The sequence below is a fragment of the Anolis carolinensis genome, chromosome 1, assembly GCF_035594765.1.
Source record: "Anolis carolinensis isolate JA03-04 chromosome 1, rAnoCar3.1.pri, whole genome shotgun sequence".
Classification (NCBI taxonomy): Eukaryota; Metazoa; Chordata; class Lepidosauria; order Squamata; family Dactyloidae; genus Anolis; species Anolis carolinensis.
The window spans coordinates 188,232,765-188,258,460 of record NC_085841.1 but is presented as its reverse complement, the minus strand read 5'-3'; the positions used below and the strand labels follow the sequence as shown (position 1 = coordinate 188,258,460).

General features: G+C 39.1%; 1 protein-coding gene across 5 annotated transcripts in view; it reads left to right on the top strand.

Annotated features, from left to right (window-relative positions):
- ino80d (INO80 complex subunit D) overlaps positions 1-22,363 on the top strand; it is a 45,226-nt gene extending 22,863 nt beyond the window's left edge. For 4 of the 5 annotated variants that reach the window (XM_062962338.1, XM_062962316.1, XM_062962322.1 and 1 more), the window contains 5 exons: positions 3,644-3,747; positions 5,242-5,375; positions 6,945-7,162; positions 8,769-8,926; positions 10,455-22,363. In XM_062962338.1, coding sequence (XP_062818408.1) covers positions 3,644-3,747; positions 5,242-5,375; positions 6,945-7,162; positions 8,769-8,926; positions 10,455-11,623 — 1,783 coding nt within the window. In that variant the 3' untranslated portion in view covers positions 11,624-22,363. The remainder of the gene's footprint in view (positions 1-3,643; positions 3,748-5,241; positions 5,376-6,944; positions 7,163-8,768; positions 8,927-10,454) is intronic. The other variant, XR_010000721.1, reaches the window with a different exon arrangement.
- The last annotated feature ends 3,333 nt before the right edge of the window (positions 22,364-25,696 follow it).

Genomic DNA, 25,696 nt, shown 5'->3' with positions numbered 1-25,696 from the left:
TGCGTTGGATAATCCAGAACGTTGGATAAGCGAGTGTTGGATAAGTGAGACTCTACTGTAAATACTACATAGCATTACTGCGCATGGAACTACTTTTTCTGTCAAATTTGTTGTATAATATGATGTTTTGGTGCTTAATTTGTATAACGATTACCTAATTTGATGTTTAATTGGCTTTTCCTGAATCCCTTCTTATTATCCAACATATTCACTTATCCTGCCGGCCTGTTTACGTTGGATAAGTGAGACTCTACTGTATATTTCTAATCTTATATTATCTGCTCAGAACTGGATTATATGAGGCCCCTTCTTCACAGCTGTATAAAATGCACACTGAAGTGGATTATATGGTAGTGCGGAGTCAAGATAATCCAGTGCAAAGCAGATAATATAAGATTATAAATGGGTTATATAGCTGTGTTGAAGGGCCTTGAGTCTACACTGCCATATAATCCAGTGCAAATTAGATAATCTGTGGAAGAAGCCTAAGCGAGGCCTAAATCTGCCTGTCCCCTAACTGAAACCTGGCTGTCCCTTGGTTGCTAGGCAACCAAGTGGGCAGAGATTAGCCCTCTAAACTGGCAGCAATTGGATAAAAAAAAATTATTGCTCTCCCTCTAATTAGGACTTTATTTTTCTTTTCTTTTTGTTGTATCAACCTTGAGGCGTGGATGATGGGTTGTGTTGTCAAATTTTGAGGTTGGGGGGCCTGTACTTTTGTTGTTTTGTGAATTGCCGTGATGCCATCACTCTTTTATATATATAGATGTTGATTTTATATGCAATGAAATGAATTGTTGTAATGTATATGTTATGACTGGTAGAATAGCATGATTTGAGCTATCCCATAGAAATTAATCCTGCACACCTACCTATGCCTCATACAGCAAGACCCAGGTACATTTTCATGAAATAGACTTCAAAAATAGACTTGCATGCAGTCCCTTACAGTTGTCTAAGCAGAATGTTTCCATACATTAACATGGAATCATAGCACTATAGTTGTGTAGTGTGAACAGCCCCCTGCTGTTTCAGAGAGAGTTCAACACAGTCCAGAGCAGGTTGAATTCCATTTCCCAGTTAGATTCTGTGAAGAGAGGAAAGGCCCAACATGTCTCAGGAGGCCAGCTAGCCCTGACAACCTCTGCCATCTTTCTGCCCAGGCATTCAAAAAGGCCTTATGTCAATCTACTCTGAGAAGGGAAGGGCTCTTTTTTTAGTACAGTATTAACTCATACATACATACATATATATATATATATATATATATATATATATATATATATATATATATATCATTACCTTCTCTTGGTAGAATGGTGGAGTGTTAAGTCTTCACAGAATGAACCTCAACAACAACAATAACAACTTTATTTTTGTATCCTGCCTCCATCTCCCCGAAGGGACTCGGGGCGGCTCACGTGGGGACAAGCCCACCAACATAAGTTAGAAACACAGATCAATAATTCAAAGCATTGCAACAACACAGAACAATATAAAACACATCAGCAGCAATTTAAAATCTAGGCAATAATAATAACTAAATATTCAGAGGTAAAATTGTGTAAAACTGAATAGGGCTCCTGAGTGGTATAAGGACGATCAGGGATAAGGGCGGAAGAGCAGTCTCAGTAAAACACTGAAAACCTAAGAGGTGAGGGACAGTGGTAAAGTGCAGTAATTGATAATAAATTGTAAACGGGCTGAATATTTGATGGGTCTACTTACTCAAAGGCTTATCCATAGATCCTATTGAAACCCATCATTTTAGCTCCAATACCTGCCCTTTTTAAGGTTGCCTTATAAACAAGCATAGATATGGTATTTTAAATTAGATGTGTTGTTATGGATTGATTATTTTCTTCATGTACAGTAGAGTCTCACTTATCCAAGCCTCGCTTATCCAAGCCTCTGGATAATCCAAGCCATTTTTGTAGTCAATGTTTTCAATATATCGTGATATTTTGGTGCTAAATTCATAAATACAGTTATTACAACATAACATTACTGTGTATTGAACTATTTTTTCTGTCAAATTTGTTGTATAACATGATGTTTTGGTGCTTAATTTGTAATATCATAACCTAATTTGATGTTTAATAGGCTTTTCCTTAATCCGTCCTTATAATCCAAGATATTCGCTTATCCAAGCTTCTGTCGGCCCGTTTAGCTTGGATAAGTGAGACTCTACTGTATTGGTTTTATATGCCCGTGGCACAGTGTGTTAAAGCGCTGAGCTGCTGAACTTATGGACCAAAAGGTCTCAGGTTCAAATCCCGGGAGCGGAATGAGCACTCGCTATTAGCCCAGCTTCTGCCAACCTAGCAGTTCGAAAACATGCAAATGTGAGTAGATCAATAGGTCTACTCTAGCGGGAAGGTAACGGTGCTCCATGCAGTCATGCTGGCCACATGAACTTGGAGGTGTCTATGGACAACACCGGCTCTTTGACTTAGAAATGGAGATGAGCACCAACCCCCAGAGTTGGTCACGACTGGACTTAACGTCAGGGGAAACCTTTACCTTAATTGAGATTATGTGTTTTTAACTGGTATCGTGGGGTTTAAATTGATGCTGTTTCAATCTATAAAGAGAAGTGGTAAGAAACAAATACTGTAATTAACTTAAAATTACAGATATCTGACTATAAGAGGCTTGTTTGCCCATCAGAGGTGGTCCAGGGTGTACATAAGCTTCATAGGTCATCTGGTAATATTGTCCATGGGCTCTGTACTTTGGCTCGCCATGATACTGCTGTTCTACAGGAGCAGTAGCCCAATAGTCAGTTTGGGCAAGGAACTGCTGCATTTGACTGCAGCATTTACTTGGATCCATCATTTCCAGAGCAGAGTTATGTGTGTGAGGAATATAGTCCACAGAGTTCTCCTCTGGTAAATGTTTGGTGTCCAACTTTGGGGCTCTGGGAGTTTCTCCCTGGGAACCACTGTTTAATATCTTCCTTCTTCATCTGAGTAATTGCTTTTGGGTCGAGAGAAGACACTGAAGATTGTTCTTCTTGTGCCCCATGAAGATCCCCTGCATCTTGCTCGGAGGGACAGAAACTTCTCAGGAGGACATCAAGGTCCCAACAGGTGTCATCATACTCTTGCTTGATTTGCTGAACACCATCAGGTTGGGTCACCCCCAAGAACCCCAGAGGTGAAGAGTCTGGAGAATCTTTCGTTTCCCACCACTCTCTGATTTCAGACTGGACTTCTTGGAAGTGGTTAAATCCCGCCAGTATACCAACTGAGGGCATCACAGTTTCCACAAATGCCATGGTCTATAGATACCAAACTCACGTTCACAAGTTTCCTTTTTTGATTCTTGCACTCATTTGCCCAAATTACAGATATCAAGTGCCTGGAGTTTTGTTTATACACCTGGTTATGTACGGACCATTAAAAGTTTTTGCCTATTCCATAGTGGATAAATTGATAGAGGACAGGATTAGGGAGGAAAAGGCACTGGTTCCATGTTCATTGTGCTATACTTCCTTGTATTATATGCTAAGGGGTAATGACTAGACATTGATATCAATGCCATTACATTCTTTGCATGAGAAGGTTCAGCTAGACAAAAACTATTGGCCTTCTGAAATGTCATATCGAAACTTAGTTTCCCGATACTTTTTTGTTTTCAGCACAAGCCAGGTGAAGCAGCGGGATACATCACTGTGTCGTGGAACCACAAAGGGTGAAGCGTGCACCAACAAGGCTCTTCCATTCACAAAACATTGTTTCCAACGTATCCTTTTCACTGCACTCTTCTTCATAATTAGAACTGTTATGGTTGCCTTACTTTTCTTGAAACTATTGCCACAGGATACCTGCTGATTTCTCAAAATCTAGTTTATCTACTACTTTGTCATACTGTGCAGCAATAACTAGAGTTTAGTTGTAAGACTTTCTTGTGACATGGAAATAAAGTCAGAATCTGTTAGTAGGTGTGGTGCATGAACTGGGTATTTAAATCTACTCACAGTCAGGTTTTTAGGGTCTAGTCTGAATTCTGTGATTAAACACTACAACAGTATGGACTGTCTATCTAAGAAACCCACCACAAAGCGATAGAACAAACCTAGTTATACATATTCCGGTATTGATTATATATCAAAGTATTCAGATAACATTTCCTGTGGTGAGGTTGACTGGTTTGATTTTCACAGAAAATCTGAATGGTCTCATCATTTAAATTGCTTTCATGGTTTCAATAGGCTGTGCAGTCACAAAGAATGTAAGGCAGCAAAGTGACTTAAAATGAGTGAAAGATGTCCAATCCTGCAGTATCAGTAGAAGAGGAAGAATGAAAACCTTACATTGGAAACCCTTAGAAAAGAAGAGCCTAAGCATTAGTATATGGAATTGTAACAGCAAAGTAGAGAGAAAAAAGAAAAGATTCCAAAATTCAACAAGTTCGGAATTTTAATGAGTTTCCTTGCATTCCTTCACTGTATAAATTCACTTAAGTCTCTTTCAGGATTTCCCCCCCTCTTCCCCTTCTTAATAATGAATGTTGCCTCAACTTTACAAATACTTCAAGCATTGAAGAAGTTATGAGAATGATGAAAGGAACAATGGAAACAAGGCTGCCTAAGTATAGAAGGGGAATTTGCAGATGAGATGATGAGCAGTTAGTTCAGAAAGTCCCATCATAGTAAGAGTAAAAGTAGCAATGTGAGAGAAACTAAAGATCATCAAGTTTATATGTCTTTTCTAAGCCAAAGAACTTCACATTGAAAATTCAGTTTATTGACTCCCCTGTGCATCTTCTTTCAGGAAGTCAGGGAGAATAGTGCAGTTTTTATGTCTTCCCATATGTGGATGACAGAAATCCTCTTTTTAATATTTTAGTATGGATTATCATTAGTTGAGAAAGCAAACTATTGATTGCATTGCCGCCCAAATGACAATATTGATTAAGAATCTCCAGGAAACAGGCTCATGAACTCATTAGCAAAATAGCTCCTTCCATAAACCCCTCTCAATAAATTATAAAACATTAGCAGTTCTGGTTCATGGAATTTTTTAAAATTTTGTTATTTTACTTAAACTGTTGACTTTGCATCTTCTCAAGCTTGAACCGCTTTAAGCAAATGATTGAAAGCTACAGTAGATTGATTGGTTGAAAACAGCTGAATTGTAGGAAGATAGAAATAAGGATTATATTTTTATTTTCTGAAAACAAAACAGTCTGTTTTCCCCATCCCAAAAAGGCATGTTTTTCTTGACACAGATATAGATATTCTCTTGAACCGGTCACAGCAGCTTTTCTCAAGCTGCACAGCCAAGTTTGCCGATGGACAGCAATGCTCTGTGCCAGTTTTTGACATTACGCATCAGACACCCCTATGTGAAGAACACGCCAAAAAGATGGTATGTTTGTTTATGTGTTGGAATATTTGAATATTGTGTAAAATAACAACAGTATTTCCAGCAAAGAACATGGTAATACTAGAGTGTGGTAGGTTTCTTTTTCATGTCTCCCTTCAGAGCACTGTAATTTGGAGCTTGAGAGCCTCTATGTTATACCTGTCAGTAATAATAGAGTCATAAATCAAAGACTGCTTTTTAAAATGGATTTATTTATTTATATACCATTCCTCTCCCCAGGGGAGAATATAACTATTCACTTATAGGATTTTCAAAACTTCAGAATTCCATCCTAACCTGATTTTGTGCATGCATGCTTGCAATTGAGTCGCACCGCATTTTGTGCTCCCATGAAACTGTTCAGAGTTCAGATTTGTGGGAGAAGTCAACTCTCTTTCCTTATTTTATTACAGCAGACATGATTCTTCATTTTTAAGCAATTCTGCTGGCATGAAATATTAGGTGAAAGCTGAGTGTTTCATTTCATTGTGCAGTTTCATATCTCATTTCCAGAAGTGTCTGTCATTTGTGTTGGTCAGTGCAACACAGCTTCTAACGTTTTCCTCTGTCTCTCCTTTTGTTAAGCACAAGAGCCATGTGTCTCAGTATTCATAATAATGACCAGGGGTTGGATTTGTGTAATTCTGAGACACTATCAGCATTGCCTTTGAGCAGCTTCTTACTTAATAGCTCAAATTTCAATTTATTTATTTATTTTTCTTCTGAATCGGCTTCAAGAAGAGTCCCTTTAAGGGTCCATGTGTGTTATTTTGCACATACATTTGCAGTTCCCATCAGAAGAGTATTGACTTTCATCTGATATTGGAATGTGCTGAGTAGACTTTTTGCAACAGAAAAAAGTAATTTGATCAACCTTGGTGTTGAAAATCATTACTTCTGATTCAATGCCACCTTAAACCAGTGCAACTGAATTTGAAACAGTTTGGCTTGAATGTGCTTTTAAGTCTCTTTATTTCCTAACATTTCTGCAAGAAAGAACACAGGTTATTAAGTTTCAGGGTTGATTCTGGTCATGCATTCTTCCCTGAGGCCCTTTCTACACTGCCAGATAATTCAGGTTATCAAAGTGGAGAATCCATGTTATCTTATTTGAAGTGAATTATCTTAGTCTACACTGCCATATAATCCAGTTCAAAGCAGATTATGTGGATTTTATACTGCTGTGTAGAAGGGGCCCAATTTTCATGTCATATTAACATTTTGGAATGGCATGATAAATGACAAGGACACTGCATAACAAAATTTGAAACATTTTCTGTTCCTGGTTTGAAAATATTATTCCTGTTTAATTGTGTTGTACTTACTTTGAAAGTAGTTATTATATTCTAGAAACTTGGTTTTTGTGGGTGCCACAAACTATGTTGAATTGGTTGAGAAAACTATAGCAAAATGTGCTGCTGGATGTTTCACAAAAACAAAGTTTTTTTAGTTTAATCAACTTTTCCCATGTTTTATGATAAAAACCACTTAGGAAATCAATGACATTTATAGACCCGGAACAAAAATCGTGCAACATACTATTCATGTATTTTTTCATTTTCATTGTGAAAGGATAACTTCTTGCGAGGAGACAGTTCCCGTAAAGTTCAGCACCAGCAGCAGAGGAAACCCAGGAAAAAAACAAAGCCACCTGCGCTTACCAAAAAACACAAAAAGAAGAGAAGGCGAGGACCACGGCGTCCCCAAAAGCCTATTCCTCCTGCTGTGCCCCAAGGAAACCTCAGTATGCCCACCAGCGTCTCACTGCCAATGGAGATATCCCATATACGGTCAGTGTTTAGCAGTAATTAATGTTTGCCTTGACCAATTAGCATTGGGAAAGATGGGTTGTGTGGAAGAACACATTCTCTGGAGCCTACATGAGAAGTGGGTTAAACCATTTCAGCATTTGCAGGTTCTTCATAGTACATCTGGTCGAACACAATGGGATTTACTTCTGAACAAAGACTGGAGTAAGCTGCATATTTACATCCACACAATGATGGGCTAAAAAAAAACCCCAGAGAGCTGAATGGTTGCAGGTAGTCTTCCCATCCTTTTGCAGAGAGAGAGGGTTTCCTTTAATCTTAGCATCATACTGGTAATTGTTGCTGGGTAGGACCCCAAGGGGATTTTGCACTAACACAGATTTGGCCAGACTTGAGGACCTCAAATATATCTTTTTGCCGTTGTCATATTGCTCTTTTCCATACACTACAGCACTTTTCTGACTTAACAAGTTGATCTACCGAGTAGGAAGACATTGCTTTGGCACATAGAATGTTCTGGACATTCCGGGGCATTAGAAAAACAAATTTGCGTTTGTATGGTTCACAGTTTCTTAAACTATGGGTCAGGACACCAGATGGGCCCACCATAACTGTATGTTGGGGTCACCCTTCTTTCTGTCCTGCACATTCCTCTCTCTGCTTTCCCTTCTCTTGTGATTGTACTTGTCTCTTTCTGCTTTGTTTTCTCTTTCTCATTGCTTCTCTCTCAGCTTTCCCTTCCTGTGCATCTCCCTCTGCTTTCCCTTCTCTCCTTCATGCATGTCTCTCTGCCTGCCTGCCTGCCTTCCCCTTTCTCTCTTTCTCTAGCTCTCTCTCTCTTTGTCTGTCTCTCTGTCTCTCTTTGTCTCTATCTTTGTCTGTCTCTCCTCTCTCTCCCTCTCTTTTGTCTCTCTCCCTCCCCTCCCTTCCTGCCAATGAATAACAGAACCCACAAACACCTAATTCCCAAGATATCTTTGTAACGTTTTAGTATTTTCAACTCACGGATTGTTGACTCTGTGGATATGAAGGGATGAAACGCTAGATCAGCTTCTAGATCCCTGGATTGGCATCTAGAGGAGAGGGCAATTAATGGGATTTTGCCCCCATCCCTTCTAGTGTCAAGCTATGCTTGTAGGATTACCCTGTGCCTTCCAGCCCAACTGCCAGCTGAGTCAAGGAATATGAATTCCTCATGGTATCATTTACTGTACTTGGCTGTATTAGTTCTGTCCTTACCGGAGTGAAGGATGCATTCACTGTGGCTTAATTTAAAGGCATGCTTAATTTCCATTTGCACCACATTACTGCTATGAGTTGCACATGCCTAGGAACTGCTGAAGGATTGGGATGGTTTGGTTCAGTGGTATGACTCTGTGAGAGAGCAGCTCTTGCATTGGTTTCTGTCTACCAGTGAAAGAAAGTGGCTAGTCTCACATACATGGATCTGCAGACAGAGAGTACATGGGACTGCATGGCAGAATTGAATCATGTTATAAGAGAGTGTCAGAGAGTGAGTGCATGTGCATATTGGTGTGCATGTGTATCCATCCCACAGTAGATCAGTGCCGAGTAAGTAGGCATGATATCAAAGAGAAGGAGGTGACTGGCTTCCCTGTGTTCTTAGGAGCCCTTCCACACCAGAGCTGAGTACAGATGAACTGCCCGATGACATCGCCAATGAAATCACAGACATTCCACATGACCTCGAACTGAATCAAGAGGATTTCTCGGATGTCCTGCCACGGCTGCCTGATGACTTGCAAGACTTTGACTTCTTTGAAGGTGCCTTTTCTTTCTTGTCTTACATGAAAAGGTGTTCTTACAGCAAAAAGATGAATAACAGTTCAAAGTCAATCGTAAGACAATATAGTGAGCAGAGAGGATATAACTTTGTATTATATAAATTTTAATTTTAATTATTTATTTAAAAATATTCAATGTGAGAATGAAAAAATTGTGACTTGGAAACCAGTGCCAAATGTTACTAATCAGGCAGTGATGGGCTAGTTTGTTTTCAGAGAAGCTATGCCAGTCACTTGCAATATAAAAAGAAGGTAGAGAAGAAGGAAAAAATGGGAGTAGAATAGGATGTAGTAGGATCCAGAATCCTATTCCTTATTATTTCTGGTTACATCCTTACCTCCTCCTACAGCTGTATAAATGTGATTTCTACCTGCATATCATTTGGCACTGCATCCAAAGAAATGGGTTTATGCCGCAAAAGCTCCTGCTGTAATGAAAACCCATTAATAATAAAAAAGTTGAATGTTGGGAATATAAAAAGGTTTGCAAAATGATGTTAAAAGGTGTTTGTAACCATAATTAATTGTACATTGACAATTATTAGAAGTTTGTTATTAGGGAAGACAAGGCCGTGTTTCCTGTTGTATGACTAAAAGATCCAGGAATATATCTTGAAGTTATTTTGTGACCTCAAAAAGTCACTTCTTGTGATATTAACTTGGTATTTGAATGACCAGCTTTTGGTAATGGGGATTTCCATCCCAGTTATTCTCTGCTTCCCACCCCACCTTTTGCAGTGAGGGGATTGGCATCTGGCAATGGGGTCTTTTCAACTATGGCCCCAAGGGAAAACATCATTGGAATTCTCTCCTCAGGGAGACACTCCTATTCTTCACTGTCTTGCTAGTTTAGTGCCAAGTGAAGACTTTTTCCATTTTTTCTAGGTCTCTTAATTTAATGTAACTTTATCTAGTTATCTAGTTATTTTGATGTGTTTGATTAAAATAATGCTTATAGAGTATTATTGAAGAATGTGACAGAGCCATATTAAATGAATACCTAAAATTCAGTGAGAGAAAAAAAAATGGAGGTCATGCAAGATGCTGGATGGAGTAGAAAATCAATGTTAGGGTTTTTAAAAACTTTTTATACCTGCTCCATTATACTATGCAACACATTTTTTGTTCCTGGGTTATAAATGTAATATACTAATTGGTTCCATCATAAAACATGGAAAAAGTTTATTAAACTGAAAAAAAATTATTTTTGTGGGACATGCTGTGGCACATTTTGCTATAGTTTTTCAGTGAATATCTCGAGTCTCAACCAATTCAGCATAGTTTGTGGCAACCACAAAAATGAAGTTTCTGGTGTATAACAACTACTTTCAAAGTACGTACCACACAATTAAACAGGAATAACACCTTCAAACCAGGAACAAATTTTTGTTTCCAAATATTGTTGTATAGTGTTATTAAATGCATGTAGGTCCTTGGTGTTAAATGTATATATGAACTATGCTAATCAATTCCCTTTACATATATTTCCATATGTAAATTCAATACAGGTAAAAACGGAGACCTCCTTCCCACTACCGAAGAAGCAGAGGAGCTGGAGCGAGCTCTGCAGGCTGTAACTTCTCTCGAGTGCCTGAGTACCATGGGGGTGCTCACGCAGACAGATGGCGTCCCAGTCCCCGAGCTCTCAGAGCGAGGGATAGGGGTATTTTCCACAGGTGCTGAAACTTCAGGAATTCCATCCTTGAGCCGGGAAGTCAATGCAGACCTAGGCGAGTTGCTGAATGGGCGTATCGTACACGATGACAATTTCTCCAGCCTGGACCTGGATGAGAGCTTGCTTCGTTCTGCTACCTTATCCAACCCCCCCACGCCCCTGGCAGGGCAAATTCAGGGGCAGTTCTCTGCCCCCGCCAACGTTGGCCTTACTTCTGCCACTCTGATAAGCCAGAGTGGGCTCGGGGAGAGAGCCTTCCCAGGACAATTCCCAGGACTTCACGATGGCAGCCATGCCTCTCAGAGGCCACTCCCTGCCCAGCTGCTAAGCAAGGCAGACGACCTAATCACCTCACAACAGCAATACAGCAGTGACCATTCACACTCCTCACCCCACGGAAGCCATTACGACAGCGAGCACGTCCCGTCACCCTACAGCGACCACATAACATCCCCCCATGCCTCCTATTCTGGTGATAACCTGGCAGCTACGTTTTCCACAGAGATGCCCATCATAGCACAACATTTGCTCCCATCACAACTGGAGGTGCCACTGGGTGGGGTGGTGAACCCCAGAACTCACTGGGGGAGCCTCCCAGTCAGCCTAGGCGACCCTTCTCCGTTCAACAACCTGCTTGGTGCAGATGGACACCTCCTCTCTACTTCCCTCTCCACGCCGCCTACCACTTCGCACTCAGAGACCACACAGCCTGCCTTCGCCACTGTGACCCCCAACAGCTCCAGCGTGCTTCCGGGGTTACCACAGACCAGTTTCAGCGGCATGGGTACGGCATCGTCTGAACTCATGGCCTCCACATCCCCCAAGCAACAGCTCCCACAGTTCAGTGCTGCCTTTGGCCATCAGCTGAGCTCCCACAGTGGCATTCCCAAGGACTTGCAGCCCAGCCACAGTTCCATAGCTCCTCCGACGGGCTTCACAGTAACCGGTGCCACAGCTACCAGTACCAATAATGCATCTACTCCCTTCACCACCTCCAGTTGAGCTTGTCTGTTGCTCTGTATTTCAGACGGTTGTGTTCCCTTCTGCCCCACCACACCCTACCCATCATCTTCTCTTCCTGGTTTTTGTCACCAACTTTTAAAAAGACAGTTGGTTTTTTTATTTCAAACAACAAGAGTGAGCAAGAAGTCCCAATTTAGGACTGACAAGGCTTTTCTTGTCGCTAAGCTCTGCTCTGATGATCTTATGTGCTGTTTATGTAATGGTGCTCATTTTCTCCTGGCAGGTTTGCTGTATATTCCCAGTTAATACTCCAGTTAGGAAACACAGCACAGATACTGGATGTCATTGATCTTAGGCCAAGAAATGAGAAGATGGATGTAGTTGACCTTAGAACCAGAAATGAGAAGATACCTCAAATAAAACTAATGCAAGTTCCTAACGTTCTGTTCAAGCTTTCAGTTCCATTGGTATCTGAGAAGGAAGTGGAGAGCTGTTATAGTTTTAACGGTGCAAATAGGGTGAAAGGTAAATCAACTCTTCTTTTGTTTGATAATTTGGTAATTGGGCAACATAGAATTAAGCCAATACTATGGTTCTCTTGTTAACTCTTGACCTTCTCTTTAAGTGTAGGGGTGTGTGTGATTGCGTGTGTGTATATTTGATGGGTAAATGACAGTTCTTTTCTTTCCTGAATTGAAGAAGTTCTTTCTCAAAACTAGTGACTCTTTCTCCTGAAAGCTAATTTGTTTTCTGAAATTGGGCTTATTAAATAAAAGGAAGCTTAAATCAACAGAAAATGCCAAATTGTGCTTGTTGGTCCAGAGTAACCCAGGTGGCTACTGGAAAGCTTTGAAATAAACTATAATGATATAGTTGTTCAGATAAAGTATAGATATTACCTGCAGCTGATCAATTGTTGGTAAGTTGGCTTTTTCCGATAAAGTACTATGTGGATTTCTCCCATGGAAATAAATTCTTAAATGAAACTGGTAGACATATTATGAACCCCCTTTTTGATCCAAATCAGTTTAGACAAGAATTACTGAGTGTTTTTTATCAAGTTGTTGCTTTATGCTTCTGAAGATCCCTATAGGAGGGAGAAACTTTGTGGTGTTCCATAATATTTTTAAAATATTAAATATTTTTTAAAACCACATAAGCTGCTGAAAGGTTTTTATTCTTCTATGTCTTATTGTTCAAGAATTTTTTAAAACTCAGTTTCTGTTTTTGTCACTTCATGAAAAGCTGCAACAATCAAATTTTAAGGGTGGGTATTACGAGGGCTACTTCCTTTGAGAAATGTTCTCAAACAATCTTCAGTTTTCTCCTCCTCCTCTCTGTCTCTGAAAGTGGCCTTGTGCTTGTGGTGACTTTAATTCTCCCAAAAATATTTTGTAGCTTATGAAGTTTGTTTTCTCATGAAATCAAGTTCAACATGGTGGAAATAATCTTTGCTATTTGGATTTTATTTCACTTGTTTTCCCTCTCATAGGCAAGGAAAGAATTGTCATCTACTCATAAGAAGAGGTGTCATTATGTCTCATAGCAACAGGTCGAACTGTACATGACTTCCTATAAATTTCCAATATGTTAAAAAGATATGAAGAGAAGACACACTCTAGCAAACTATTTTAAATGGTTTGAGATTGGGAACAAGAGAAAGCTCTGATTTTTCTTTGTGACTGAAGCTGTTATTTTCTACTGTAGCTTTTGTATTCCATTTATAATGGTGCTTATATGAAAAAATGTAACAGAAGCCCCTCTGATTTTTAAACTTTGAGAGCAGATATTCCAGGTATTTCCCATTGATATCTCACTGATTAGAGGTATTGCCTTCTTTAAGAAAGCTTTGCTGCTTATTCTTTTTGAAAGGATCAGGGACTGAGAGCTAGCTCTTGCAAAACGTATGTAGCTAGAAACATTATGTGCTTTGCACTTTGTGACATCTTACCCCAGCTGAAACTGAACTGTATAATAAACGTGTAAGTGTGGGGAAAAAATCATATTTGGAATGTAGACCCGTTTAAGCCACAGGAAAAAATGAGGTGAAACTCCTTACATCTTTCCTATCTGTTTAAGTGCACAGTGTTTTGTGAAAGTGGGTTCCATTCAGCAGGGTGCAGTCTCCCTGCTGAACTCACATCAACAAATATGATTTTTGTGTTAAAAATCCTTTTGGTTTTGCTTTGGTCCTGTCTATTTCTTCATTCCATAAATTTTGAATGGATAACAATGATAGGTTCTCAGGAGATAGTGATTTGGTTTAGCAAATTGCAAGCTCAGTTTTGGTAATTTATTGTTATTGTCATTTGCCCTGACTTGATCCTGGTACCTAAAAATGCAACAGAATGACTGGGACCCTTTAGACACTACTGTGTCCTGTGCACACAGAAGGGATGCCCAGTCGCCTCCTTGGTGCTGCACCCTCTTCCAAACACCTGAAAACCTCCACAGATAACTATGGCACCCTCCAAGTTGGTGTGTCCAGAGGGAAGTCGGCAGAGAATGAAAACTCACCAGTTGTAATTTTGCCACTGACAACCCTTCTGCTGTTTCTCAGTTTTATTCACAGCCTAGCTTTAAAAACCAAACAAGCATAGCCCTGTTGACATTCAGTCCAAAGTCTTGCCAATCTAGCATGACAGTGGCTCTATTTGATTGTGATGCTAAGCTGTGGTTAGCATAACGGGAGTGGACCTTGCCTTTTTTCTCCTTGCCTGGAGTATGTGTCACGTTGCTGCTCACATCGCAGCTTCAAGGAGAAGTTTGTTTTGATTAATCACAGTTCTTTGTCACTCAAATTGAAGGAAACTGGTTAATCTTAACTCTGGTTTGTTTCATAGAACTCAACTTTGGTTTTAGGAAGCAAACAACTCTCAACAAAGCATAGATTAACCAAAGGTTTGATGATCTACAAGTTGTAGTTAATCAAAAATTGGCTGGAGATGAATAGAACTGTACAGACCTGTGGCAATAACGCATGGTTTCAGCAGTGGGAAAGTATGAGCATTTTTTATATATTCAGGCAGGAGAAAGACTATTTTAGACTGCATGCAAGCCAGAAGACTGTGAGCTAATTTGAAGAGAAGGAACAAAATCTATTTTAATCTCAGTTTCTCTATAGAAATGTCAATATTTTATTAAAATCTATCATGCAGCAGACCCCCTTTCTCTATTGCATTCAGCTTGCTTTGGCTGCTCCTGTAGATATTCCTCCTTTTCCAAAATATTCACAGATCAACAGGAGTTCTAAGGCTGCAAATTTTCATTAACCAGTATTTTGGTCCTTAACATCACAATATAGACTGGGGATTTCGAAGGCACCCTGCAAATTTTGATTCACAGTTTTAATTTGTTTTTACTTGTTCTTGTGAGTTTTATTAAGGAATTGATGATGACATTTAGCTGTACAGAATGAGTTACAGTAATGTAGAACCTCATGTTTTCCTATGTGGTTAAGGTGATGTGTGAGAGGGTAGTCTCCCCTAAAAGACATCTCCCTGGGTCAGTGAGGGCAAACATTGTATTATTTCAATATGTTTAATAAAATAGCTTGAACATAATGTCTCCTTTAAAGTATGATGCTCATGTGAGATTGCCAAGATTTATTCCAGGATATTTAACTCTTGGTTCACAGTAAACATCCTGTCTCAGAAGCAAATGCAAAAAGCAAAGTTTAAAGACACATAACTGGTTGTGTAAAACTTTATGTTTAAACAACCCCTATAATATGGTATCCACAAAAGAGTGGCATCTTTATTGACTAGCCAAAATGCAAAAGACACATCATGCAATTTATTGAAGCTTCACGGGGTTTCTTCATCAGGTGAAGATGTTCAAATTAATCAGGAGAAAAACAGCAAGTGTGTTTCGAGTTACAGGCCTACCTTCTGTCTCAGGTGTGTCTCTGTTTTCAATTAAGATGGTTTGAAGGATATCATTGCAGGCCCAAGTTATTTCCCTTCTTGATCTTGAAGACAAAGACCAATAAGAGGCAGCTGATAAAATTTGAGCTCCACTAGCAACAGAAAAGATTCAGCCATCCCTGTCCTATGCAAAGTCAACTGCTCTGGGAGTGGTCCCTATCTGCATTGAAATATTCAATATTTCCATTCAGTACCATCTTAATTGACCACAGAATAACGCCTGAGAAGGTAGGCCCGTTATTCAGACATCTTCACCTTTTTTTCTTTCTATACGCTTTTTAGTATCTTTGCCTGTTAGAGAAGCCAGTGAAGCATTGAAAACTTACATGAGGCATTTTACGCATTTTAATTGGTTAATAAACGTATTACTCTTGGATTTGTTGTATTTGGCCAATGGCTCCTCCTGAATATGTTTTCTGGATTTGGAAATATTTAAATATGGTAGAAACAGTGGTTCTTACCATTTATGTCCAACTTTAGGAGTGAAAAATGAATACCTTGTTGTTGTGACTTATTCCCCTTGCAAATGTATGTCCTCTATGAATCCTGGCTGTCATTGTTGCCACTGCTGTTGTTTTGGTTGGAAACATCTTAGCTTTTTGTTTGATTCCAAATTAATAGTGTGTAAAAGATGTGGGTATGCACATAAACACAGTTCATTGCCACTGGAGGGCAGCATTTGGAAAGGTTTTCCCTATCTCTTCCTCACTGTAGAGTCAGAGGATGAATAAAAAAGCATTTTGTTTTTTTCTGGAATTTCAGAATGCTAGAAAAACTAAGGGTGAGGGAAAAAGAGGTGAGAAGATAATTTAGTATAACTCATCTCCATAGCATAACAACACAATTCCATTGTAGACTCATAACCACACAATAATACATGAGCTGAATGAGTACATTAAATTGGTTTGTTGTTCCTCCTTCTCTTGCACCCCAAGACATAAAGCACCTAAATCTGTGTTGTCTGAAATGTAGTGATGGCTATGACTGGCTGAGCCTGAGATTATTGAAATAGCCTGCCGATTAAGTGGACCGAGTCTAAAGAGAAGTGCAGTTGGCTTACGCTGTATGTGGAGTGATTATTTCCGTTGAGGGAATGGGGCTGATTCTACCGTTTTTCTCCAAATGGTGATAGTGATCACTGTCCAGTTTGGGGCACATCTCAGGGATTCCTTATTGAAATAAGAGCCGTTAAAGTAGTTTTAAAGAAGTCATTTTACAAAATGTGAGCGCTGGAAAGAGCGTGCTTTGCTTGGTTTTTGCCTCCTCTATAGGAGCGAGAGTGTCGGCCTCTGTACGCATGTATTTCTCTTTCGGAAACTGCTCAAGCGCAACATATAGAGTCTTTTTCCTCCCATCATGTTTAGCTTTAAGCTTTTATTTAACAACGCCTTTCCCGTTTCTGCCCTGCCTACAACCCTAGGGTTCGGAATACTTATTGTAGATTTTTAAGAGAAAATGTATATTAATTTATACTATTAACTTCACCTCATAAATTATGTTTTATACTAAAAAAAACTATTGAGTGTAATGAATTATGTTGCATATGTGTTTTAACAGCTATGAAATTATACACATTTTTAAAAAGTCATCTCCCCACCCTATGTAGCACCTTTTTACACTGGATTTTTGCCGTGTCAAGGGGTACAGTTATGCTTTGCTACCTTGCAGATATAAATATATAAATAAAAAAATATAAAACAGATAAGTTGAAAATGGTATCTTGTACTGACAAAACATAATGTTGTTTGACCCACATGTTCCTCCTCCGAGGACTGTTGTTTTTCTGCAATAATTTAATCTGTGCTTTGTAGTTACGATGGTTAGATGTTTTTAGTTACAGGGTAAATAGATCATATTTGAAGTCCAAATGCGACGGCTGGAAATGGGTAACCAAGGTCATAAGACTTCTCCCCACAGTGAATATGTACGTTTCCAGTTTGCTATACAGGTTGGATATTCATATGACAAAATGCTGAATCTAGGGATCCACAGTGTCTTAATTGGGAATTTTCTCCCCTCCTGTCCTCACAAAGGAACTTTCCCACTGTGACTTAAGAATAGAACTTAGGAAACTTGTGTGCATGTATGTATAAGATATATGCACACAAACAAACACACTCACAAAAATATGCATTGAGGGAAAACTGTATGTGTGATATATGAATGTGTATATCGTATGTAGGTTATTGGGGGGGTTGTAAAGAGAAAAGTAGCCGAGGGGTGATAGGATGTATTGTGGAAATGTGGTCACTTAGTTGGGACTCATTTTGTGCTCACTGTTGTACAAATAATCAAACTACATATAGTTTTCTACTACAAAGTTAACACACTGATACTATGTTTGCTTGATTGGTTTTTTTAATTTCTTGATTGCACTGATCCCTCTTAAAATAACAGAAAATTCCATGTATTTCAGACAACATTAAAATAAATAGAATAATGGGGTCTTGCCTAAAGAGGATTTAAAGTGGGATACTTAAATTTGATGAGAGTTGCAGCCATGCAACTCCGCTATACAAATTTAGGGTACTAGAGTTTTCTGCTTCCAGTTTTGAAATCTTGCTACTAGGCTATGAACCTTTGTGCTTAGTGACTTTCTGTCCATGCAATTGATGTTTCATTTCAAAGTTTTACACCAGGAATTGTTTGGCTATCCAGAAAACATACACTGCAAGTCCTGTCAGCCATAACCAGTGATGAGGAATACATATTTGCTGTCAGTAAAGGCTTGTTCAGGTTTCTCTTCTGCATGAAAAGCTGATACCTTATAAAACCTAACTGTCATACCATGATTTAAAGGATATTCCTGATAGTTAACCATAGTTAATGACCAGGTTAGCATATAATGTAAAACCATTATTTAGCATTGTGTGGGCAAGCCAATTTTCCTCCTGTATACTCCCAGTGAAGCACACCTTTTCAGACTGAATTCACTGAGCGTGTCACTGATCGAGTTTGAAGCCAACATATGATTGATTGGAATAAGCTAGGACCATGAACACTAACTACCATTTGGCTGACATTGGACATAATGACAAACTGCAGTTAGTTAAAAATGTGACTAAATTTGTTTTGGTTTCCTCTGTGGCGGTGCCTTAGGCTTGGGCATGAAACAGTAAATGATGGTTTGCTCTATGTATGAGGACTGCTGTTGCCCTATGTGACAAATTGCTTTACTGCAGTAAAAAGGAAAAAATGAGAATTTTGCTACAAGCAGTGATCAGGTTGCAGGGAAGGAATATTGGCTTGCTCCCAGTTTTGCTAATTTCAGTTGGCAGAAAGATAATAGTATGTATGTTCTAGCAAATAAGTGTACGGGAAGGCCCTGAACATCCTTCCTTGTTTCTTTTCCCAACTGGATAAAGGAGACTGCAGTATCCAAACTGGAAACATCTATGCCTTGAATGCAGCATCTGCTTCTGCTGTGGAAATCATTCATTTAAATTAAAACATCTCCATTCATCCAAATTAATTATTGTTGCACACATGTACATCATAGGGCTTTTTATGACAGCTTTCATTGCAAAGCAGACTGTATTTTTTCTTAGAGCTGATTTCCCCTAATTCCTGTTTTTATTTCAGTTATTTTATGAAAATCGTACTCCTTGTACATATGCATGTAGCGAGAAGGGGGGTTGTGGGTTGTTTATGGTCTTTGCTTCCTATTAGTTGACAAACAGGGGAAGTACCAGAGCGAATTTATTTATGGGAAAGGGTAGATTCCTTTTGTGTATACTTGTACAGAGAGATGTATATCAGGTGTGGCAGCACTTCGCTGAATGTGGAATTGCCCTTCCCATGTACAAAAGAATATGAACGTGCGACTTCTAATTCTGTAGATGTGTGCATATTTGTGTCCATATGCCAAGTATACATGTGGCACATACAGACAAAATATATGTTGCAATGAGTGTGTGTGTGTGTCGGATGAAGATCTATGTATAAGAAGCTGAAATTGTAGTTCCATTTGAGAGTCTTGGATAACTTAAAATGTTTTGATTGCCACTACTTTTGTTAGCATGGAATTCTCTTAATGTGTTTGCTTTGTTGCTAATATAAAAGCCCTATGAGATCTCTTCAACATCTCTTCAGTAAAGCTCCCTTACATAATTTCAATCCCTCTGTTTGTCTAGCAGAATGCATCCCTCTCAGCACTTCATCTTCTACCTGCATCTCTCCTAGTCCTTAGCAAGAAAGGAGTTCTCATTCAGTACAGTTAGAATTGAGCTAGGATTTACTGCTCATGTGCTGCTTATTTTGATTCCACCAAGCAGTCTTTCTTCTTCTTATGCCAAAGCTTAATCTGAAATAATTGTTGTCTCTTTACTTCCCGTATGATGATGCAAACATGTTGAGAATCTCCTTGGTTTCCTCAAGATATGTGTGGAGCTTTTTTGTATTGTCCTACATTTTCAATTCTTTGCTAAAAATATTGTTTGGGGTTAAACATTGCAGAAAGAACATTTTGAATAGAGGCTCTATGAAATCTTACGATTGATATTTAACATGGCTCAATTAATATTATGAAATAACTGTGCCCATGTCATTTTTTAAAGTAACCTAGTCACTTAAAAATAGTATTTACATTCTACTTCAGTTGAAGGCCCCTTTCCATGACACATAGTTGATTTCGGAATGGTTGACCACAAAACAAAGTTATCACTGTTGTCCTGCTGTTTGGCTCTATTCTTTTGCTATGTATGACAAGGGATGTGAGGAAAGAGCATATTGTCTTTCAGTGCTTTGCTGTGCTGATATTTATCATTTTGCATTGAGTTTTCGGTCTTTTTTTTATTTATATTTTTTTGGTCATTCGATTCACCCCAACATTGGATTTAGAGAACTGCTAGTAGAAGATCTCATCTGTCGACTTAGTATACACATCCCACTGAAATTTGCAACCAGTTCACATTTTATTTAGTCTTTGTCCCATCTGTTAATAATATAACCCCTCTAAAACAACCCTGAGATTAGTTTAGCTCGCAACAGGAATTATAATACCCTTAATGTCCATGCACAACCCAAGAGGTGATATTGTAGGACAAAATGTTTCTGTATATGTATGTGTATATACATGACACACTATTTCAGGGCATAAATATATATTTATACGTGTATGCAATATATCCCCCCGCCCCTCATCCCACTCTGCATTCCTGAATATATGAGAGAGAATATATCCTTTATGTAAATTTTGGTTGACTTTTGGCATTTTAGCAAAACGCTGTCCCTTCTGGAGTACTTAAGCTGCGTTTTGCAGTTCTGTGTCATAAATGAAAGAAAGAAAAAATATTTATAATTCTCAAAAGCCATTTGAAATAGTCTTTTAACAAGATAGGAGGTTAGTTTATTATATGCTACCCTGTGTCAATAGGGAAGGTGCCTGTTTCTTAAATGTGGATCTTGTTGATTGTAATGATTGCCTTTTCTTTTTAATCCTGTTTTTAAAAATAGTAACTATTTGCATTCTGCTGTAAAAAAAAAATCAGTTTTCCTCTAAATTTCTCTAGAATCAGCATGCTTCCATCACTGTTTACTTGCGCTTTCAAGAGCATTGGGGGCTTAACAATATATTTCTGTGGGGGAAAACAGTGTTTCCTCATTGTCCTGCCACAAATAACAAGGGTTCGAAGATGTTTTAGGATTTTTTTTTAAAATGCCTGGAAATAAGTATTTACTCAGGAAGTTCTTCACTGGGAACTACTGTATTCGAAAGAATTTGTTGGTCTGTCTTCTACATCACATTATCCTGTAGATCTGTAAATCTTTTTTTCCAGGTCTGAGCATAAAGTGGAGGGGCATATTTAAGAACATGTTTAAAGCATTGGTGGTTTGAGCAGGTTTTTCTTAAATAGTTTTCATTCAAATAAAGCTAGAAAGGAGGAAATCTGCAAATGGTTAAACATTGGCCAGAAAGTATAGAAAACTAGGTTCTCCATCTTTCCTCTCCCCCCCACCCCCCACCCCCCTTTTCCGTCTCTCTCTCTCTCTCTCTCTCTCTTGCAAGATATCAATCTTTCTCAGGGCTATCCAAGAGAAAAAGTTGGTCTGTGTCATTTTAAAACTAGCTTCATTACAGTTTTATGTAACATAGAGATTCATGGCCACTGTTTTTTGAAATAGGGAGAATGTCCAGTGGGAAAACCATGGTGAGGTAGCGGTGCATTGCGGGAAATACAGCTTGCTAATGGTAGCACATGTCCTTTAAGGTAACAGCACGATAGTAAGGATTATCAGTCTACATTCATGTGTTGTTCCCATTCGAGCACACTGGTGTCTCTGTTTGTTGTGTTCTTTGCATATGTTGAATTAAAAGCTAAGAAAATGGTAACAGTTTTCAGCATAAGTAAAAGCCTAAAGGGAATATGCAAACAATGCTAGCATGCATAAATATCCAAGAGCAAATGTAATTCTTATCTCAAGACTAGTGTGGTTAGGGACAATCAAGAGCAACTATCCCTGAGAATGCTAGCATGAATAAAATCCATATTTCAACACATTTCCTGCTGGGAAGTTTCAAAGCGGCATTCCAGAGTGTAAGTCACGAGGCTGGCGTTTGTACTCTCTCTTTGAATTGGAAGACTCACAGTTTCCTCATACTTCTCAATGAATGTACTGTACTACCATTTTAAAAACAAACAAAACTATAAACTTGGTCTCCTTTGGTTATCTGGTCCTTGTTTAATTGATTTAAGGGTTTTTTGTATACAGAAGTTTACATTTTTATGTATATTATTGTGTAAAAACGGATGTAATATGTGTATAAAACACTTTATGTATTATCTGTATATAGTGTGAGAAAATGATTTTTTCCTTTCTTTTGGATGTATTAATAAATCTTGCTGTGAAGTAATCTCGGTTTAATTTATTAAAGTGACATTTTTATCTGATGGTCTTATTTGCTGCAGCATTGAGGACCAGTTGTACTGCTTTGTATCGCAGGTGTGCAAAGGACACACATCGGAAAATAATAAGTCACACATGAATTGTGCTTGTGTAGTCTCTGACTTGGAATCCTGTACAAATTTTAAATTGGTTGAAGATAATTCAGATCTGGAATTTTAACTTACACCCACTTCCAAAAAAATGATTTCCTTAGAGATGTATGCATCAATCTACACCCATGTTTAACCTGCTAGTGCCCAAAGCACACACAACTGAAGATAAGCAGTTGAGGACAATCCTACACAATGGAAAACATGTCTTCCACAACTTTAGGGAGCACCTTTGCCCAAAATATGTCAACTAGCAAGAGGACAACTCAGTTTTAGCATTTTGGGACTTACTTCCATTTCTAAGATAATGTATAGTTTCAGTAGCCTTTTCTACCACAAATGTTAGGGTCCATCAATAAATATCAAGACATAAGATAAACTTTTCCAGGACAACTAAAACTTTATCAGAAGTCAAATTTGTTAATTTTCTGGCCTTCCTTAGTAGCAACATTGCTTTGGAAAAGGAGCTGCTACTTCCTATATGTTCTACTAAATGTTTTTCCCAAATATTCACTCAGATAGTTATGCAAGACAAGTCCATTTAAATTGGAATCATGAGGTGCAGCATAATAAGAGAAACACCATGGATGTGAAGGCTCAGGAAGGCATCACTGGAATATTGGGATCTTCTAGTCTCCCAACAAAAACAGTGGCATACCATCCAAGGAGAAGCAGCAATCAGGAGACTTGTACCTTTCGTGGGTAGTCGGCCTCTCCCCTCGACATTTGTCGGGGGTGCTTTGAATGCAATTTCTTCCTTCTTGGCAGGGGGTTGGACTGGATGGCCCATGAGGTGTCTCCAAATTCTATGATTCCATGATCCCCGTTGCCTCGACACTATAAAAAGGGCTTGCCAGATCAGTTGCTCTTGTTGCAACGGTGTAGTAACGGTGAGGCCGTGGACCATATTTTAGTTCTTGGGGACCACTGATGGTCCATGGGCCACAAGTTGGGAACCACAGTTCTAGCGTGTCAGTTCATTCTAACCTTTGCCATTTTGACATTGATTTTACTTGACCTCGTGTGTCTTTATTTTCATTCGTGAAATATTGGAGAGTATGCAATGAACCATCAAGGACATTGAAGACATAAGAGCGTGATATGTATTATACTGGATCAGGCTAAAAGCCAATCTAGGCCATTCTGCTCACACAGTAGCCAACAGGACATGAATACTCATTACATATTTATTTAACGTTTGCCTCACCTTTTTCTGATTCAGGGACTCAAGGCGACTAACAATAGATATAAAACAATACTCTTTAAACCAATGTAAACACATTGAAATACAAAAATTAAAACCATTTATGCCATGTATATCATTAAAACCATTAAACAGTAATGGACTTCATCCCACAGGATAAGTTGGAATTGTTTTTCCCTTAAGTTTAGCAATGGCCCGTTTTGAAATTAAATTGATGATTTTTCTACCCCCATCACATGATTCCCCTCTTTCTGCTTTCTTTTCTAATTATCCATTTCCTTTCCCATCACACGGGAGACATATTCCTCCTTCCACTGTCTCCTCCCCCATTTTCTTTGGATACTACAATTTCTCTTTATAAGTACAGCTAGCTCTCAATTCAAAAGGTAAGTCTATTTATTTTATTTAAAAAGAGATATAAATTACCGTTCCTTCCTCCTCAGTCCTCAAACAGTAATGGTGGAAGAGAGGAATCAATACTTCCCATCTTGGCTCCTCCCTCCATGATGACAACATAATGTTTCAAGCAGGCAATGGGGAAATCCCATTACAAGTTAAATTGGGCATTTTTACACATCTCTAAATGGAGAATTGAAAAAGAAGTCAATTGCCAATCGACTTAGGAAGCATAGAAAAAACACACTTTAGAAGCAGTGAAATACCTAGAACCCATAGTTGAAGCTTGCGTCATGCGATGCATAAGAAATACTGATTTTATTGCATGTGATGGAGCCCCCAGATGGCGTAGTGGACTAAATGACTTGAAGGTTGGGTTGCTGACCTGAAAGCTGCCAGGTTCGAATCCCACCTGAGGAGAGTGTGGATGAGCTCCCTCTATCAGCTCCAGCTCCATGCGGGGACATGACAGAAGCCTCCCACAAAGATGGTAAAAACATCAAAAAAAAATCTGGGCGTCCCCTGGGCAACGTTCTTGCAGACGGCCAATTCTCTCACTCCAGAAGCAACTCCGGTTGCTCCTGACATGAAAAAAAAATTGCATGTGATGAAATCCAAAATATTAAAGTGCATTAAAACTCCATACCCACCTCAAGCAAAGTACAAGATGCATATTGCCTCTGATACAAAAAGTGATCTATTGACTAGTAGCCATCAATGGCTTCATTATTTATGTATGTATCTAATCATTTATTGGGGCTCCTGGTGGCATAGTGTGTTAAAGTGCTGAGCTGCTGAACTTGCGGACCAAAAGGTCCCAGGTTCAAATCCCAGGAGTGGAATGAGCGCCCGCTGTTAGTCCCAGCTCCTGCCAACCTAGCAGTTTGAAAACATGCAAATGTGAGTAGATCAATAGGTACCGCTCCGGCGGGAAGGTAAGGGCGCTCCATGCAGTCATGCCGGCCACATGACCTTGGAGGTGTCTACGGACAACGTCGGCTCTTTGGCTTAGAAATGGGGATGAGCACCAACCCCCAGAGTCGGTCACGACTGGACTTAACATCAGGGGAAAGCCTTTACCTTTAATCATTTATTTCATCTGGTGGCAATGAGTTTCACATTTAACTGCTGCATGTGAAGTACTTTTATCTGTGTTAACTGCTAGGCTTGGGCTCAAATCAGTTCAAACGAAAGTGATTTGTAGTTTTTGGTGGACTGTTTTATATAATATCCAAAAACAGAACGGGAAGGAGGGAGACAAAAAGCCCGCCAAAATGGATTCAGGGAGCCAGATTTTATCGGTTCTGTAGAGGAAGGAGTTAAGTCTGCAATATACCCGAGGCAGGGATCTGCTGCATCCCCCAACAGAAGTAGCATACGCCATTTTTTCTAAGAAAGTTCTCTACTCGTCCAGAGAGGGCCCTGGGAACTCATTTATTAGATACTAGCTTTGCCCGGCCACGCATTGCTGTGGCTTATGGGAATCCGTTGTTGGCCAGGTGAAATAGCAGTGAATAGCCTTGCAGTCTCAAAGCCTGGCTGTTTTCTGGAGGAGCTGGAGCTTTTTGTTGTATGAACGTAGAGGCATAGA